The following is a 19180-nucleotide window of genomic DNA, read 5'->3' as shown; positions in this document are numbered from 1 at the left end:
GTCAGCAGGGCAGCCATCAGATCTAAAGTGAGTTCTCCTTGTACCCGTGCCTGTCCCAGGTGTTCCGAGGCAACAGGAGTGGTTGGAGGAAGGGGCTGGTAGGGAGAGGTAACAGGTAGGTGCTGAGCAGGCCTCCAACAACTGTCCTTTATAGGGGATAGCAGGATTTTCCTAATCCCTCCTTATGACCTGTGGTGTACAAGTATGTGAGCTCAAAAAGAAACAAATAAACATGAAGATTGCCTCTCAGGGGCCTCTGGCAAATGTAATACTCCTCCTCACTTGGCTCACACAAGCATTTAACCAGTCAGGGGTACCTATTACATGCCTGAGATGGTAGAGTTACCAGCAGCCACTATTCTGGCATTAGGTGGCCTCAGAAACACTGCTTCCTTAATTTCCAGCTGAAAAATTAGCATTCAGCTCTGGAGGGGATACTGGGAGGAGTCCCTCTGTTGTTGGCTCCCTATGGGAAGATGCTTTCTCTAATGACCATGTGGCAGTGCCACAGTGGCCCATCTGCCCTCTGGGCTGCAATGCCACCAGGCCAGTGGCCCGAAGTACGGCGGCTGCAAGAGTTTCATGGTAATCTGTGTTGTCCAGGCCATACGCACTAGAGGAATAAAGCTAGAGTCTTAGTAGCAGCCCCTTGAGCTGTTCCTAGCTGCCACTGTTGGGCCTCTTGACCTCCCCTAAAGTTCTGTTAGCTGTTTCTGGGAACCCCTGGGAGTAGTGTGTGTGTGTGTGTGTGTGTGTGTGTGTGTGCGCGCGCCTGATCAAGTCGTGGGGTTCCTGTGGGCTGCACCAGTTTTCTTTATGCACGCTCCAGCTCCCTGCAGTTCCATATGCTCCTGAGGCTGTAAATGCTTCCACCAAGGGTGATCAATAGCTGCCTTGTTGCCTCCATTGCTCCTGAAAGCCACTGTCCTCCAAACTCTTAATATTCCACAAAGATCCCAGGAAAGGAGCACTTTATGGCAAACCCAATTCACAAGTCCATGACCTGAGTTCCTGATTGGTGGGGTAGGAGTCATGGAGGGAGGCAGCTCTGTGTTCAGAACTCTTCCCCCAACTCTAATGCTGCTCTGTGGACCATCAACCAAACCCACTACCCACACTCACTCCTTTATAAGGCTTCTTGGTCCCTCATCCAGTGAGACCCCTGGGGGTCCCCTATTCTTCCTAACAAGCCTGAATCCTGGGAAGAGTGCAGTAGACATTCTACTGAGATTCTGGCTAAATCAGTAAACTTTCATTCATTCATTCATTCATTCATTCATTCAGAAAATGCTCATTGAGCATCTCTTATATGACTGTTCCTATTAAAGGCTCATGGAAACATCAAAGACATGAGTCTTGCCCTCACAGAAGTTATGGCTTGGAAGGGAACCAAGGCAGTGAATAAATACTCCACAGAAAGAAATATGATCATGCATTATGGTGTAATATGTAATGGGATATTATTACATGTTATGGTGGGAATATGAAAGAAAAAATCTAAGAGAGAAGGGATCTTATTTAGGGTAAGTGGGTAACTCAAGGATTGACTGGGAATACTCAGGTGATGATTGTTGGTGGAAGGGTACCAGGAAGAGGGAATAGCATATGTGAAGGCACTTGGGCAGGACAGAGTTTGACATGCATCAGGAACCAAAAGAAGGTTCTGGGGCTGGTGTGGAACGAGATGGGGCAGTGGTGAGGGAGTGGATTGGAGAATAGGCAGAGGTCAGGTCATGCAGAGCACGGGCATGATAAAGAACTGGAATTTAATTATAACTAATGAGTAGCCATTAAAAGGTGAAAGAAGCATGACAGGATCTAATTTGTGTTTACAAAAGATCACTAGCTGCTAAGTGGAGAATGAATTTGAGGGAAATAATAGTGAGTATGGGGAGGCTAGTAAGCAGGAATGTTTCCTGATACAGAAGAAAGGTGATAGCCTTTTGCATCATAGAGGACCTCTTTTTTCTATTTTATTTTCTAATTGGGCACTACCAGTGCACGGGAAGATTATAAAGTTTTATACGTTGATTTTTGTATTCAGCAGATTAGCTGCTGTCTCTTATTAGGACTCATAGTTTGTCTGAAAATCATGATGGATTTTCTATATAGTTGGTCATGTCTTCTGTAAATAAGGATATTTCTTTTAAATCTGTATTCTTTTAATTTCTGTTTCTTGCAATAATGCATTGTGTAGGACTTCTAGTTCACTGTGGAGTATAGCAGTCTTGTCCCATTCCTGACACTGGTGGTTATCTTCTCAAATCCTGCTCACAAGTAAGGTGATGTTTGGTACAGATTTAAGTGGATACTATTTATCAGGTTAAGGAAATTCCCTTCTATTCCTAGTTGGCTAAGAAGTTTCATTTTTATTTTAAATAGAAAATGAGCTGGAATTTTATTGCATGCTTGTTCAGAATCTACTTGGATGATCATAGATTTTCTCCTTTCATCTGTAATGTGAATTATATTAATAGATTTTCCATGTTGATCCATTATTTCATTCCTGGGATGAACCCTGCTTGATGCTATTGTCAGTTTGGATTAAGTTTTGCTGGAAGTAGCAGAGCCTCAATAGAATCTTTAAAAAAATTTTTTTAATGTTTATTTTTGAGGGGGTGCAGAGAGAGAGGGAGACAGAGAGGATCCAAAGTGGGCTCTGTGCTGACCAGAGAGTTCAGTGTGGGGCTCGAACTTGTGAACTGCAAGATCATGACCTAAGCCAAAGTCGGACGCTGAACTGACAGAACCACTCAGGTGCCTGGAACCTCAATAGTATCTTAAGTGAATTTCTCCTTCACTTAGAAAAAGAAAAGCCTGGAGGTAGAAGTGCAGTGTCAGGATCCAGGCTTTTTCTATCTTGCTGGTCTTGCACTCTGTGCATCACCTCCTTCCCAGGAGGTGATGCCCAAGCTCCAGCCAGTCCTATCTGTATTCTGAGAAGTACCAAGGAGGAAGAGAGGAGGGACACAGTCCTTCCTTGTAAAAAAGACTTTCTGAAAATTACATATGACATGCTCAGGTACATCACATTGGCTAAAACCTCATCATGTGGCATCTAGCTGCAAGGGAGGCTATGAGATGTATAGTCTTAGTTGGGAAGCAATGTACAACGAGCAGGGCACATTGCTGAAAATCAGGGTTCTTCTGGCTAAAGACAAAGAGAAGAATGGACATACGGAACTCTAGTGGCTTTTGTCACAGTCTTGCTGTATTATTTTTATATACATTACTGGATTTTTGAATAGCTACTACTTTAAGATGGTTTTTTTTTTTTTTAACTTTATTTATTTTTGAGACAGAGAGAGACAGAGCATGAACGGGGGAGGGTCAGAGAGAGAGGGAACACAGAATCGGAAGCAGGCTCCAGGCTCTGAGCCATCAGCCCAGAGCCCGACGCGGGGCTCGAACTCACGGACCGCGAGATCGTGACCTGAGCCGAAGTCGGACGCTCAACCGACTGAGCCACCCAGGCGCCCCTGAGATGTTTTTTGGGTTTATTTTTGAGAGAGAGAAAGAGAGAGAGTGTGAGTGGGGTAGGGGCAGAGATGGGGGACAGAGGATCTGAAGTGGGCTCTGTGCTGACAGCAGCGAGCGAGATATGGGGTTCGAACTCATGAACCATGAGATGAACTTGGATGCTCAACTGACTGAGCCACCCAGGTGCCCCTACTTTAAGATTTTTATATCTGTGTTCATAAGTGATATTAGATGACGGTTTTGCTTTATTGTTGTTATTCAGTTCAGGCATTTAGGTGATGCTGGAGTCCTAAAATGAGTTTGGAAGCCTTATCTGTGGTTCTGTTCTTTGGAACAATTTGTGTAAAGTAGGAATTATCTATTTCTTAACGTTTTGGTAAAAGTTGCCCATAAAACTATCTAGGCCTGATGCCTTTGGGGCTAGGAGAAACTTTTTGAACTACAGCTTTAGTTTCTTTCATGGTTATTGACCTATTCAGGTTTTCTTTTTCTTCTTGAGTCAGTTTTGGTGATTTATATTTTTCTAAGAAATGGGCCATTATACAAAAAAAAAAGACAGTTTAAAAAAATTTTTTATAACATTTATTTATTTTTGAGAGAGAGAGAAACAGAGCATGAGTGGGGGAGGGGCAGAGAGAGAGGGATACAGAATCGGAAGCAGGCTCCAGTCTCCGAACTGTCAGCACAGAGCCTGACATGGGGCTTGAACCCACAAGCTGTGAGATCATGACCTGAGCTGAAGTTGGATGCTTAACCAACTGAGCCACCCAGGCACCCCAAAATGGCAGTTTTAAAGCATTTTTGGCACAAATATTCTTTGTCATAGTGTTATAATTTTATAAGTTTTTATTGTATCTGTAGCTTATGCCCCTTCTTTTCATTCCTAATACCATATATGTATGTCCGATCTCTATTTCTTGATCAATGTTGTCTGAGGTTTGTGTAGTTTATCATTTTAATATATTTTAAAGATATATATATTTTTAGAAGAAGTTATTTATTTATTTTGGGGGGGGGCGCAGAGAGAGAGAGGAAGAGAGAGAGAATCCCGAGCACGATGTGGGGCTCAAACTCACAAACCGGGAGATCATGACCTGAGCTGAAACCAAGAGCCAGATGCTTAACCAGCTGAGTCACCCAGGTGCCCCTTAAAGTTATATTTTATCAGTCTTTAAGAAAACTAGCTTTTGGGTCGTTAGCATCTCTATTCTTTCTTTTTTATCTTTAATGTTTCCTTTTTTTTTTTTTTTTTTACTTTTGTGTTATTATTTTTCTTTTTCCTATCTTCTGTGACTTTTTTACAGGTTCCTGAACACTATTTCTTATTTTTTAACATGTGTTTTTAAGGCTATAAATTTTCCTTTTAACTATGCTGCTATAACTGTACTTCATAAATTTTGAGATGCAGTATTTTTATTGTTCAGTTCTAAATAGTTTGTAACTTTTATCATAATTTCCTTTTTCACCTGTGAATTCCATGAATTATTTACAAGTTTTTGTTTTGTTTTGTTTTAGTTTCCAAATTATTTTGTGGGGGGTGGTGGGGAGCTGTCTTTCCACTACTAATTTCTAAATTTGCTGCATGTGGTAATAGTATGCATTCTGTATGATATTTTTTATTCCTTAAAATTTGTTGAGACTTCCTCTCTCATATATACATTTATTATATAAATGGTCAGACTTCTAAATTATATTTTTCAAATGTTTAGCTTTGATTTCTGTTTAAATTTTTTAGCCAGTTCTGAGAGAGTTGTATTAAAAATGTCTCACCATGATTGTGGATGTATCATTTTCCCTGGTACTTTTATTAGTTTTTTCTTCAGTTTGAGAGTGCTACTTAGAAGTATTCAGGCTTATGATTGTTATGTCTTCTTGGTGGGTTGCCCCTTTGATCATTAAATAGGCTGCTGATCATCCTCACTAAAGTTTTTTGCCTTGACGTCTATTTTGCTTAATTTTATCATTATGGTTGTTTTCTTTTGGTTAATTTTCCAAAATCTCCTTTTTCATACTTTGATTTTCAACCTCCTTATATCCTTTTTAGATCTGTTGCTTGTAAACAGTGTAGGGCTAACATTTAGTAGATGTATTTAGTCTATTTCTATATATATACATATACATATATATATATATGTATATATATATATTGATTACTCATTTATTTGGATTTATTTTTATCTCTTTAACAATGCCTTTTCTACACCCCCCCTTTTTTCTTTTTTAAAGTAAGCATAGATGCCCCACATGGGACTTGAACTCATGACCCTGAGATCAAGAGTCACATGCTGTATTGACTGAGCCAGCTAGGCACCCCGTCATGCTTTTTCTTTGCTTTCCTCCTCTCCTACTTCTCTGCCTTCTATTGAACTGATCAAATTTACTTTATTTCTTTTTTCCTTCTACTGCTTTGGAAGTTTACATTTTAGTAGTGATTTTCCTCAAATGTTTAGCAAATATACTTAATTTCATATTTTTCTACTAAAGTCTAAAACCAGTGAGTATTTCTACCCTTCATGGGCAAACACCAAGAAGCTTGGAACACCTTAATTTCCTTCTTAACTCCCTCTTCCTATCTTCCATGTTGTATTTGTTTAGTATTTTGACTATACCTCCTTAAAAAAAACTCTGCTAAAGCAGCTGTTCTTGTATCTTTCATGGTCTAATAGTTTAGATTTACAAGCATATTTTAGACCAACTTACATGTTCACTATTACTTGTTACTGCCCACTCTGTCCTCGTGCGTTCAGCGTTTTCTGTGCTGAAGTACTGCTTCAGCTTGGGACCAGTTGTAGAGCCCATGTCTCTTCTTGAGGTTTCTGGATTTCAGTGCTAGCACTCACTGTAACTCATACCCACACACAAAACGGACTTCCAGGCCACATTTCTGAAGCATGACCTGCATTTTCTAGTCCATGTTTGTAAGTAAAATGACCCTTCGTGGCTGCTGGCTTTGTACATGGGGTCTCCTTCCAGCTCCCCAGGATGCACGGGTTTGGGGGCTTTCCTCTCTTCCTCCCTGAGCATTACCATCTAGCCTCTAGCATATGTCTGGCCCACTATTCCTGTGGCTCACTTGGCTTAGATTCCCTCTCACTTCTTAGGTTTTGAATTTCCTTTTTGTCTCTAGTACCTGATGATTTCTCTCTTTCTATTTTCAAGCTTGGCACTATAGCAGAAACACCGTTTGGCTTTATTTTATCCAGTATTTCTCTGTGTTTCAGTGTGTGTGTGAGTGGGAGCTTTTCAAGTTAGTTCAGTCTGCCGTATTGATCAGTTGTCTGGACTAGGCTGATAGCAGTAGATACAGAGAGAAGCAGACCAATTTGAGAAGCATTTTGGAGCAAAGTCATGGAAGGACAGGGACAGGCTGAGGGGAGGTCCTTCTTGCTCTTGTGTAGGTATTCGTGGGGTCTTGGTGGGGTGAGCTGGTGAGGGGGAGAAGGTGTTGGATAAATGTCTAAAGAGCTGAATTGCCCGGGACAGGTGATCATGCTGGGAATCCAAGGGGGTGACAGGTGGGGAGAGAAGAAATCTGGCGCATCTCTCTGGCCAGGCTCCCTTGCTTGTCTGCTGCAGGCATCCTTAGTTGTCCACCTGCACTGTCCTTTCTGTCCCTTATGTCCCTGGCACTTTAAGTCTGACTTACCACACACCATGCCCCAAATGGTACATAAAAGTGAGCCATGACTACCAGCAGCCTTTCCAGGCAGACATCCAGGAGCCCCCACCTGCTGCCGCCCCATTTTCTTGGACTCTCTTGTTCTTACTCCTGTCTTACTGGCCCCAGTATCTGTCATCTCTCTCTGCCCGTTGGTTTTAGAAATTGCCAGAAAGGAAAGGTCTCTCCTCTTCTGCCTTTCAGTGTGTTCCCTGCCAACCTGTTGGGTGAAGAGTTCAGACTTATTGCCCCTTAGACCTGTTGTCAGTGGGTTTTTCCAGTTGCCCGTATCCGTGGTGACTTGGCTTAGAACTACACAGGGATGGGTGGCTGTGGGTGCTTCTCCAGTTCCATCTCTGCTGCACCCCCAACTAAGATTCATTTGTCCACAGACATTTATTAGACCCCTATTATTTGTCAAGTACTATGCTGGGCACTGAGGATACAAAGGTAAGTGGAACCAGACAGCCCCTGCCCTGTGAAGCATACTGCCATGTTAAATCTAAGTAGCTCATAAATGATGTAGAAGTACAGCTGTGGTGGTGCCACAAAGGAGAGGTATGTGCACAGTTGAGAGTGTATCGTAGGGGGCTTTGACCTAGTCAGGGTTTGGCGTGGCTTTCCTGAGGAAGTGACATTTGGGTAGAGATCTCGATGAATGGTTAATACAATTTAACGAGGTGAAAGTGGGAGATAAGAGTGTTGTAGGCAGAAGGAATAGTATGTGCTAAGTCCCTGTGGTGGGAGGGAGCATACTTAAGAAACAGTTACCAGGGCTGTTTTAGGGCATCCTACAGCACCTGTCTACCCAGACCCAGCATACTCTGGGCCAGGATAAAAGAATGCATGGGAGGGCGCCTGGGTGGCTCAGGCGGTTAAGTGCCTGACTTCAGCTCAGGTCATGATCTCACGGTTCGTGGGTTCGAGCCCCGCGTCGGGCTCCGTGCTAACAGCTCGGAGCCTAGAGCCTGCTTCGGATTCTGTGTCTCCCTCTCTCTCTGCCCCTCCCCCACTCACACTCTGTCTCTCTGTCTCAAAAATGAATAAACGTTAAAAAAAAAAAAAAAAGAATGCACGGGGATGCCTGGGTGGCTCAGTTGGGTAAGTGTCTGACTTCAGCTCAGGTCTTGATCTCATAGTTCATGAGTTTGAGCCCCATAATGGGCTCACTGATGTCAGCACACAGAACCTTCTTCGGACCCTTTGTCTCCTTCTCTCTCTGCCCCTCCCCTACTCATGCTCTGTCTCAAAAATAAAAATAAACATAAAAAAAGAATGTATCACATGACCTTGCTAAATGTTAGAAGACTATTCCTGGGGCCCTTTAAGAACATAGAAACCATATGAGTTTTGCTTCAAACTCTAACTATGGGAATCCCCTCCTTTTACCAGTAGATCCTTCCTATTAAGAGCTTATCTTAAATTCCAGATTTAGCAAAAAGAAAACAAAATAAAGAAAAAACACCAGAATGCTCAGTTAAGTCTGGTTGTCAGATAAACGATGAAGAGGTTTTAGTATATGGAGTTCCCCCAAATTGCATGAGATATACTAAAAAATTACCTGTTATTTATCTGAAATTCAAATTCAACAGGGGCTCCTGTATTTTATCTAACAACCCTACTTATACCCAGTTGTGCCCAAACAGGGCCACCTGGAGAACTCTATGGGAGGAAGGCAGCCCCCTCCTCACCCCACCCCCACCCCCCCTTTCCTTAGCATCATGGTAATTTCTGACTTTGGGGCCTTGGGAATGGCATGTACTGAAAGAATAGAAGCCCCTGAGCCCTGGGAAGGAAGTTTCCATCCTCATGAATTTGTACTCCCAGAGCAGTCATGCGAAAGCAATGCACTGCTGATTGACCACAAGCCCTGGATGTGGATGTGGCCTCCATTCCTCAGTCTTTAACTGCTCTTCTTAAATCTCCTACCTTGGCCCCACCTGTTACTGTCTTAGTCCCCAGGCTGGGGTGGTGGACTCAAGGCCCCTGATTGATGATATGTATAAGCCTTTAGCTGCTTTCTCAGAGAGGGAGCCAGTACAATAGGTGTACCTTGCTGAAATGTCAGTGCCCTTCCCCCTCCCTGCCCAGTTCCCTCCTTACACCCCCGCCAGCCTGCTGCCACATACTCCTGGCAAAACCTCTTGACAACTCCTGAATGCTGAGCATTCCTTGGACGCTGTGTCTCTTGGGATAAACCAGTTTCTTCCCAGAGCCCTTTGTGTTATCCCTTAGAGAATCACAGTAGAAATGTCTCTCTGAAGTAACCATGTAACAACTTCCAGAATCATCAGGAATGTGATCATTGTCACCCCAAAGAGCTCGAGGGGGGAGGCTTCCTCAACCTTGTTAAAAAGCTTGGGGAGATGGGGCGCCTGGGTGGCTCAGTTAGTTAAATGTCCGACTTTGGCTCAGGTCATGATCTCACGGTTTGTGGGTTCGAGCCCCGCATCAGGCTCTGTGCTGACAGCTCAGAGCCTGGAGCCTGCTTTGGATTCTTTCTCTCCCTCTCTCTCTCTCTCTGCCCCTCCCCCACTTGTGCTCTGTCTCTCTCTCTCAAAAATAAATAAAGTGTAAAAAAAAAATTAAAAAAAAAAGCTTGGGGAGAAAATATTGTGACAGGCATTGTTAAGAAGTAGTGATGATTCACAACTGAAGCCAGTTTATATCCTGTGTTTACAGCTATTGGTGAGACCACAGCAAATACTGCCAAGAACAGAATTAAGTAGGGACATAAGCCCTGGACTGAAAATTCATCTGTTAGAGTTAGGATTAGGTTTGGCTGTAAGTTCCAGAAAACCCCCAGTATGACAGAAGTTTATTTTCCTCTTGCTTACAAGAAGTCTAGAGAGATTAGGTTGAGAGCTGGTAGGTGCTCTGCAGTGTCGGGACCCAGGCTTCTTCTATCTCATTACTTCTCCATCCTTAGCACTTGGCTACCATCTCATATTCCCAGATGGCTGCTTGAGTCCAGCCATCACATCTGCATTCCAGTCAGCAGGGAGGAGGAAGGAACAAAGAAGGGTACATTTTCCTTTTAAGAACATTTCCTGGGAGTTGCACATACCCCTTCTGCTTATATCCTGTGAGCTAGACCTTAGCTATATGGTCTATATATCCCTAGCTGCAAGGGAGACTGGTAAGAGAATTGTTATTCAAAGTGGCCATGTGTCCAGCTTAAAACTGTGGTATTCTATTACTAAGGAAGAAAGGGAGGATGGATATTGGGGGATGATTAGTGGTCTCTACCATCCCTTCCTTCCAACCAGCCTACCCACCCACCCACCCATCCACCAACCAACCAACCACTCAGCCAACGTTTATGTGAGGAATGGCTCTATTTATAAGGGAGACAGAAATGCAAATAACTAACTATAATACAATGTGCTTTGGAGTACAAAAGAGGTTTTATTCAGAATGCCCTGTGAGAACAGATGGAAGTGATCAGCAGCAATCACAATAATTAATAACTACAATCCCTCACTGGGTTCTCAGTGCTACATTCCCACTATTGTATTTGTCTAGCTCCCTTTCTTTTCAGTGAGAGCTATAAACCTCCCTGCCTTTCCATACAATAGCTAACGCTTACAATGGGTAGGCCAGGTGCTGTTCTAAGTTCTTTACATATATTATCTCACCAGAATCCTGTGATCATTCTCATTGATAGACAAGGAAACTGAGGCACAAGCTGTAGAGCTGAGTTTTGGATCCAGGCAGTCTGGCTCCAGGGAGCATGCGCTTAGCCACTTTGCTGGGCCGCGTCCCCCTAAAGCTGCTCATTCACATTTCTTCCCCCGACCCCCCCACCCCCAAATATCCAGCCCACTCACTTCATTGTAATGATTGGGGTCATCTGTGGGACCTCTCTCCACTTCTGCACCGACCCCCACCTATTTGCATCCCTCCCCTCCTCTGCCATCAGTCCTGCCTGAGGTTAGGGCACTCCTCTTCCCGATTAAAGCTGCCCCTCTCCCACAATCCCGGGGAGGCAATGGAGTGTACTGCTGTCAGAGCTGGTCTCCATGACCAGACTGTACTAAAAATTGGTTTTGATCTTTAAAAAAATTGTTTTGAATTTTTATTGATTTTTTAAGTTACATTCAAGTTAGCATATAGTGCAACAATGATTTCAGGAGTAGATTCCTTAATGCCTCTTACTCATTTAGCCCATCCCCCCTCCCACCACCCCTCCAGTAACCTCTGTTTGTTCTCCATATTTAAGAGTCTCTTATGTTTTCCCCCCTCCCTGTTTTTATATTTTTGCTTCCCTTCCCTTGTGTTCATCTGCTTTATGTCTTAAAGTCCTCATGTGAGTGAAGTCATAGGATATTTGTCTTTCTCTGACTGACTAATTTCGCTTAGCATAATACCCTCCAGTTCCATCCATGTAGTTGCAAATGGGAAGAGGTCATTCTTTTTGACTGCTGAGTAATATTCCATTACATATATATATATAATGGATGTGTATATATATATATATATATACATATATATATATATATATATATATATATATACCACATCTTCTTGGTATATATTCATCCATCGATGGACATTTGGGCTTTTTCCATACTTTGGCTATTGTCGATAGCACTGCTAGAAACATTGGGGTGCATGTGCCCCTTCGAAACAGCATAGCTGTATCCCTTGGATAAATACCTAGTAGAGCAATTGTAGGGTAGTTCTATTTTTAATTTTTTGAGGAACCTCAATACTGTTTTCTAGAGTGGCTACACCAGCTTGCATTCCCACCAGAAGTGCAAAAGAGATCCTCTTTCTCCGCATCCTCGCCAATATCTGTTGTTGCCTGAGTTGTTAATGTTAGCCTTTCTGACAGGCGTGAGGTGGTATCTCATTGTGGTTTTGATTTGTATTTCCCTAATGATGAGTGATTTGGAGCATTTTTTCATGTGTTGGGTGGCCATCTGGATGTCTTCTTTGGAGAAGTGTCTATTCATGTCTTTTGCCCATCTCTTCACTGGATTATTTGTTTTTTGGGTGTTGAGTTTGATAAGTTCTTTGTAGATTTTGTATACTAACCCTTTATCTGATATGTCATTTGTAAATATCTTCTCCCATTCTGTCGGTTGCCTTTTAGTTTTGCTGATTGTTTCCTTTGCTGTGCAGAATCTTTTTATTTTGATGAGGTCCCAATAGTTCATTTTTGCTTTTGTTTCCCTTGCCTCTGGAGACATGTTGAGTAAGAAGTTGCTGCGGCCAAGGTCAAAGAGGTTTTTGCCTGATTTCTCCTCAAGGATTTTGATGGCTTCCTGTCTTACATTTAGGTCTTTCATCCATTTTGAGTTTATTTTTGTGTATGGTGTAAGAAAGTGGTCCAGGTTCATTCTTCTGCATGTCACTGTCCAGTTTTCCCAGTACCACTTGCTGAAGAGACTGTCTTTATTCCATTGGATATTCTTTCCTACTTTGTCAAAGATTAGTTGGCCATATGTTTATGGGAAAAATTTTTAAACATTTTTTTAGTGTTCATTTATTTGAGAGAGAGAGAGAGAGAGAGAGAGAGAGAGAGAGAGAGAGAATCTGAAACAGGCTCCAGGCTCTGAGCTGTCAGCACAGAGCCTGATGCGGGGCTCGAACCCACAAACCGTGAGATCATGACCTAAGCTGAAGTCAGATGCTTCACTGACTGAGCAACCCAGGCGCCCTCCCCCCCCAATTTTTTTTAATGTTTATTTATTTTTTAGAGAGAGATGGAGACAGAGCATGAGTGGGAGAAGGGGCAGAGAGAGAGAGGGAGACACAGAATCTGAAGCAGTTTCCAGGTTCTGAGCTGTCAGCACAGAGCCCAACGCAGGGCTTGAACTCACAAACTGTGAGATCATGACCTGAGCCAAAGTTGGGCACTCAACTGGCTGAGCCACACAGGCGCCCCGATAACGGTCTAATCTTAAGAGGCCACTTGTTCTCTTTAAGCCTCAGTATTCTCATCTGTAAGTAGGGATGATACTGACACTCTTATCGTGGGACTGTTTTTGAGGACTTAGCATGTTTTTATGCAAAATGCTAAGTCTAGCACACACTAAGTGCTCAAAGCATGTTAGTTATTATTTATTGCCCTTATGTTTGGTCCTTTGACTACTGCCTCTTTCCTCTCCAATCAGTTTTTCTTTACAGGTTGTGTTAGTTTCCTATTGCTGCTATAATCAATTATCACAGATTTAGCAGCGTTGAAGAATACATTTAAAATTTTTTTAAAGTATTTGTTTACTTACTTATTTACTTATTTATTTATTTATTTAGAGAACATGCATGTGAGTAGGAGGGAGAGGCAGAGAGAGAGGGTGGCAGAGAATCTCAAGCAGGCTTCTCGCTTGGGAGAAGCGTTGGCAGAGCCCAATGTAGGGCTCAGACTCGTGAATGGTGAGATCATGACCTGAGCCAAAATCAAGAGTTGGACAGTTAACCAACTGAGCCACCCAGGTGCCGCAATACATTTTTATTATATTACTTTTCTAGGGGTCAGAAGTCTGAACTGTGTTTCACTGGGCTAAAATCAAGGTATTGGCAGGACTCCTGGAAGCTCTGGGAAGAATCCATTGTGTCACTTTTTCCTGGTTTATAGAGGTTATCCACATTCCTTGCCTTGTAGCCCACTTCTGTCTTCAGAGAGCCACAATGGCAGGTTGAGTCCCCACATTACATCACTCCAGCCTTGATCCTCTCATCCCATCTCCTTTGGTTCTGACTTTCCAGTCTCCCTCTTTCACTTATAAGGACCTTTGTGATTAAATTGGACACACCAGGATAATCCAGACTTTTCTCCTCGTCTCAAGATACTTAATATAACCATATCTGCAAAGTCCCTTTTGCCACGGAAGGTAACCTATTCAGAGGTTCCAGGAGCTAGGACGTGGACCTCTTTGACCATTATGCTGCTTCCCCTGTAGGTTCTCTCCTGTCAAGATATGGCATGGGAGAACCATTCTAGACAAAATATCCCTCTCTTCCCCTCCCCCCGGCTTTATTGAGATACAATTGACAAATAGACAAAATATCGCTCCCTTAAAGGTATACTGTTTTCTCTCTTCCTCGTTTCTCAACTAACCTTTTTGAAAGAATTGCCTTGCCTAGTTTTCTCCACCTCCTGACAACCTCCTGCCATCTGCCTCAGGCTCCATGCTCCACCAAACTGGCTCTTGCCCTGGTCTCCCGAGGCTTCCATATTGCCAAATCAGTAGACACCTTTAATTCTCAACTGGCTGTATTTTCCATGTCAATTGCTCATTCCTTCTTGAGACCCTTCTGTCCTCTCTCTGCCTTTAGGTGACTCTCCCCTGGTTTTCTTCCTCTTCCTCTGTGGCTTAGATGCCTCTGGGGCATCCACTTGTCTCCATCCACTCATGAAATGTCCATGTTCCCCAGAGCTTTGCATCTCTATCTCTGTTCCATTGCTCTTTTCTTAGGTGATCATGTCCCACACTGCTGGTTTTATTCTCTATTTTTATTTTTAATTTAAAAAAATATTTTATTCTTTTCTTTTTTTAAATGTTTACTCTTTTTTTTTTTTTTTTTTTTTTTTTTAGAGAGAGAGAGAGAGAGAGAGAGTGAGTTGGGGAGGGGCAGAGAGAGAGGGAGACACAGAATCCGAAGCAGGCTCCAGGCTCTGAGCTGTCAGCACAAAGCCCGGTGGGGAGCTCGAACTCATGAACCATGAGACCATGACCTGAACTGAAGCTGGATGCTTAACCGACAGCCACCCAGGCGCCCCTAAAAGATTTTATTCTTAAGTCATCTCTACACCCCACATGGGGCTTGAACCTAACAACCCCCAGATCAAGAGCTGCATGCTCCACTGACTGAGCCAGCCAGGTGCTTTACACTGCTGGTTTTAAATACTACTTGCATGGGGTGCCTGGGTGGCTCAGTCGGTTGGGCGACCAAATTCGGCTCAGGTCATGATCTCACAGTTCATGGTTTTGAGCCCTGCGTCGGGCTGTGTGCCGAAAGCTCGGAGCCCGGAGCCTGCTTCAGATTCTGTGTCTCCCTCTCTCTGCCCCTCTCTTGCTTGTGCTCTGTCTCTGTCTCTCTCTCAAAAAATAAACAAATATTTTTAAAAATTAAAGAAAAATACCACTTGCACAAGGTTGACTGACTCCTGCTGAAACTCTGCCACTTTCTGGCCCCCTGCTGGGAGAATTGGTAAAGACTGTGCTTCTAGGATTCCCATAAGCTCTAACTTTTTTGGTCTTCCTCGAGGCAGACATGGTGAAGAGGCTTCATTGAGGCAGCGTGGGGCACTTATGCAAGCTTCTGTTCCAGCCCATGTGGCCTGTTTCCATCAAGACAGAATGTAATCTTCTCAGGATCCCCTCAGAGGTGAAAGGCAGCACACCAGTGGTGCTGAAGGACAGAGCCATGTTCCATGAGGGTACCAGGGAGGCAAACAGGGAAGGCAGGTCTTCAATAATGTCTTTTACTGGGGTAAGTCCCACCTTTACCTGTGTGGTTTGCAACTGCTGGAGCTCTGAAGGAGCCAAAGGTTAACGGGAGCTCAGAGGCACAGAAATATTCAAGATGGATATTTTGAAAGTGCATCCCAACAGTTCAGTTAGACACACAAGACTCTCACCTGAAACCGAGAACAATTTAACTGAACTTGGGGTGGGGGGTGGGGGGGCTGTCTCCAAATGCAAGAAGGCTGCTGAGGGAGATACAGTGCTGAGGATGGTCTTGGGGGCAATCAGGAGGCTCACAGAGGAAGACATGACTTGAGTAGGGAATGGACAGGGAGGGATGGAGGAGGAGGAGGAGGAGGAGGAGGAGGAGGAGGAGGAGGAGGAAGACCATTTCAGAAAGGCTTAGAGTCAGGGCCAGTGTAATTGACTTGGGGAATAAGGAGAATGCAGGGGGCGGTGAGGTTAGAGAAGAGGACTGCTTCCAGACTAGATGCTACCATTGGGGAAATGCCAGCAGAGGAAACCTGAACTTTATGTTGTTGGCAGTGGGGAGCTATGGAAGAGTTTGGGGCATGGGAATGAGCTGGGCAGAGATCAGCTTTAGGAAGACTGCTCCAATCCTGAGTGGATTGGAGGGAGGGAACATTCCCTCAGTGGTGAGGGAATGTTGGGCCCCTGATCTGAAAATATGCAAGGTATAATTTTTGAAAGAGGAAGTACCTTAGTGATTATTGGTCCATTCCTATCATTTTATATAGGATGTATGTGTGCATGTATGCTTATGTATAATTACATATATTGTATGATATATTTTACACACTAGATGGAGGGGAGTAACTCCCCAAAGGCACACAGCAACAAAGCCAGCGTTAGAACTCAGATCTGGTTCCTCATCTAGTGCTTCTCTTTGGTGCTGTGCTGAGTGGAGACGGAAGTGTCTTAAAAGGAGTCTGGTCCAACATCAAGGCAGAGGCTGATAGAAATCTTGACCAGGGCAGGACAGAGCAGATGCCAGGGTAAAGATCATGTGGGAGGCAGTGCGGATATGTTCTTGCTTTCTCTGTCTCTCTGGGTGGGGGTTGGGACATAGGGCTTGTTGGAGACTGCACATGAGTGCATCTCTCTTTCCTGGGTCCTGCAGCATCCTTCTGGGCCTGGTTTCTATGGCAACAGGCTCCCAGCAGGCAGCCCGCCAGCTGGAGGGAAGCAGGCAGGCAAGGCAGGCAGGGAGAGGAGGCCTGGGCAGCAAGAGGAAGGCTGAAGTTGTGGGGGTTGGAGGAGACTCCTGGGAAGCTTGAGGGGTCCCTAGAGCTGGTCCCCCAAGTTCCCCTCTTTTTAGACCGTAATGGGGTGGAGGTAGCTTAGGACATATGGGTCTTTCTTTTTTGGTCTGGAAACTTCCAGACGTCAAACTTCTGTTCGCCCCTCCCCACCACCCCCACATCTCCTGACTCCCACTTCTTCAAGCATTGTCTGACCCCAGCTCCATGCACTTCAGAGGCTACTGACTTCTTCATAGGAAAGAACTCTGAACTGAGGAGGGGGTGAAACAGAAGAAAGCCAACTGACTTTCTGTTTTGCAGAGGATTTGCATATTAACTCAAAGACAAGAAATTTCCAGGCCCTATGTCATTCCTGCCAACAACTTAATTCAACTCCACTGGCACTGGCTGACTGTGTCTGGCCAGGCTCTGGGCTGAGCTGTGGGGCTCCCTAGAGAAGTCCTTTCAGCTGCAGGCTCCCCCCACCCTCCGGCCGCTCCAAGGCAGTTCTTCCTGATGTTCCAGCAGCTGGTGTGCTGGGAGATGCTTGGGCTGTGGAGCCAGCAGCCGTGGGTCCAAATCCTGGCTCAGCTGTTTTGTAGCTGGGTGACCAATGGCCTTAGTTTCTGGGCCTTACTCTCTGGGCCTTAGTTTACTCGTTTCTGAAGGGCTGAAGACAAACCCGGGCAGTTGTTGTAAACTAGCAAAGGCATGCTGTTTGTCCAAATGCTGAAATGTTTCTGTGTTCATTGGTAAAGAGCCACCACCCTGGTCCCTCTCTCGCCCTACTGCTTTGCCCCTTGCTTCTGCAAGGCCGTGCTCTAAGCACTTTGGGTGCGTCCATCCTGATTGCTGTATGCCAGCATCTTTTCTGCCCACCGAGTACAGATTGTTAAATATTCTGAATACCACCCCTGTCCAGAGGCAGTGCAACAGGAATTCTGTACCCACCTGCAAGGGCTAGTATAGTTCAAGGTCGTGGATTCGTGTCCATCACATTGTAGGTTTCTTTTCTTCTTCCTTTTCCTTTGGGCCTGGGGTGGGGGTGAGGATGGCGATGAGAGCAGGAAGGGGCAGGGATGACAGCCACCTCTCTCACCAGGCGGGCAAGGTTCAAGCGCTCCAACAGTGTGACGGCGGGTGTGCAGGCAGACCTGGAGCTGGAGGGCCTGGCTGGCCTGGCCACAGTGGCCACAGAAGACAAGGCCCTGCAGTTCGGACGTTCCTTCCAGAGGCACGCTTCTGAGCCCCAGCCCGGGCCCCGGGCCCCCACCTACTCAGTCTTCCGCACGGTCCACACACAGGGCCAGTGGGCCTACCGCGAGGGCTACCCACTGCCGTACGAGCCGCCGGCCACCGATGGGTCACCAGGCCCTGCCCCTGCCCCCACCCCTGGCCCCGGGTCCAGCCGTCGGGACTCCTGGATGGAGCGCGGCTCACGTAGCCTCCCCGACTCAGGCCGCACGTCCCCCTGCCCTCGGGATGGCGAGTGGTTCATCAAGATGCTGAGAGCGGAGGTGGAGAAGCTGGAGCACTGGTGCCAGCAGATGGAGCGCGAGGCGGAGGACTATGAGCTGCCGGAGGAGAGTGAGTGGGGGACCCTGTGTGCGCGAAGAGATCACCACTGGGGGTGGGCGGAGAGCCGTGGAACAGGGGGGCCCTCTGGTTGGGCTTGAGTGTGCCTCTGTGAGGACGTTGACCTCCATAGGTCTCCCCTTGGCAGCATGGCATGCTGGGAGCTCTTGGAAGGAAGTGGGGAGCAGCTTCAGAGGCTGAGGTCAAGGTCGGACAGGGAAAGTGACCAGATGAAGGAGCTGGGCCTCTTAGGAGATGGCTGCCAGTCCAAGTCACCCAGTCCATGGGGATCAAGGGGACTCTGTTCTCATCTGAGCTGGTGTGGGAGTCCAGGTCTGATCTAGCGAGTGGGACCATACTTCAAGGCAGAGGGCAAGGCAGTGCATGATGTTAGATCACTGTCTGAGGCCTAGGTGAAGGAGACACAGCCCTGGACTGAGGGAAGCCATGGCCCTTCTCTGCAAATCCATCTGAGGGGAGACAGTCATACGTCAGAATCCCTACATTTATGGAATAGTGACTAAGAAGACAAGAGTCAGGCATATGAAAATTTCCATAATTCTTAATGAGCCAAGGAGTCCTATACTGATGAGTGACAAAATTCGACCGATGGTGGTCATCGAGCTAGTGCCTGGCTAAGCCTAAAGGGCCAGGTTGGGGCTGGCTTCCGTCTGTTCCATGACATGGGAGGGAAGAGAGACACAGGAGGATAGGTGCTTACGAAATGGAGGTTGTATGAAGGAAGAAACACTGGTGTCTGAGGATACAGCTGGCCTGGTGAAACGGGG

At 45.3% G+C, this 19180-nt stretch overlaps 1 protein-coding gene across 2 annotated transcripts in view; it reads left to right on the top strand.

Moving 5' to 3' along the window:
• DLGAP3 (DLG associated protein 3) overlaps positions 1-19180 on the top strand; it is a 62468-nt gene that overhangs the window by 40773 nt on the left and 2515 nt on the right. For both annotated transcript variants that reach the window (XM_042997231.1, XM_042997230.1), the window contains one exon: positions 17920-18404. In XM_042997231.1, the coding sequence (XP_042853165.1) occupies positions 17920-18404 (485 nt within the window). The remainder of the gene's footprint in view (positions 1-17919; positions 18405-19180) is intronic.

Source organism: Panthera tigris, chromosome C1, assembly GCF_018350195.1.
Source record: "Panthera tigris isolate Pti1 chromosome C1, P.tigris_Pti1_mat1.1, whole genome shotgun sequence".
In the NCBI taxonomy this organism is placed as follows: domain Eukaryota; kingdom Metazoa; phylum Chordata; class Mammalia; order Carnivora; family Felidae; genus Panthera; species Panthera tigris.
Note: the sequence above shows the minus strand (reverse complement) of the source record. Positions and strands in the feature narration are given on the sequence as shown.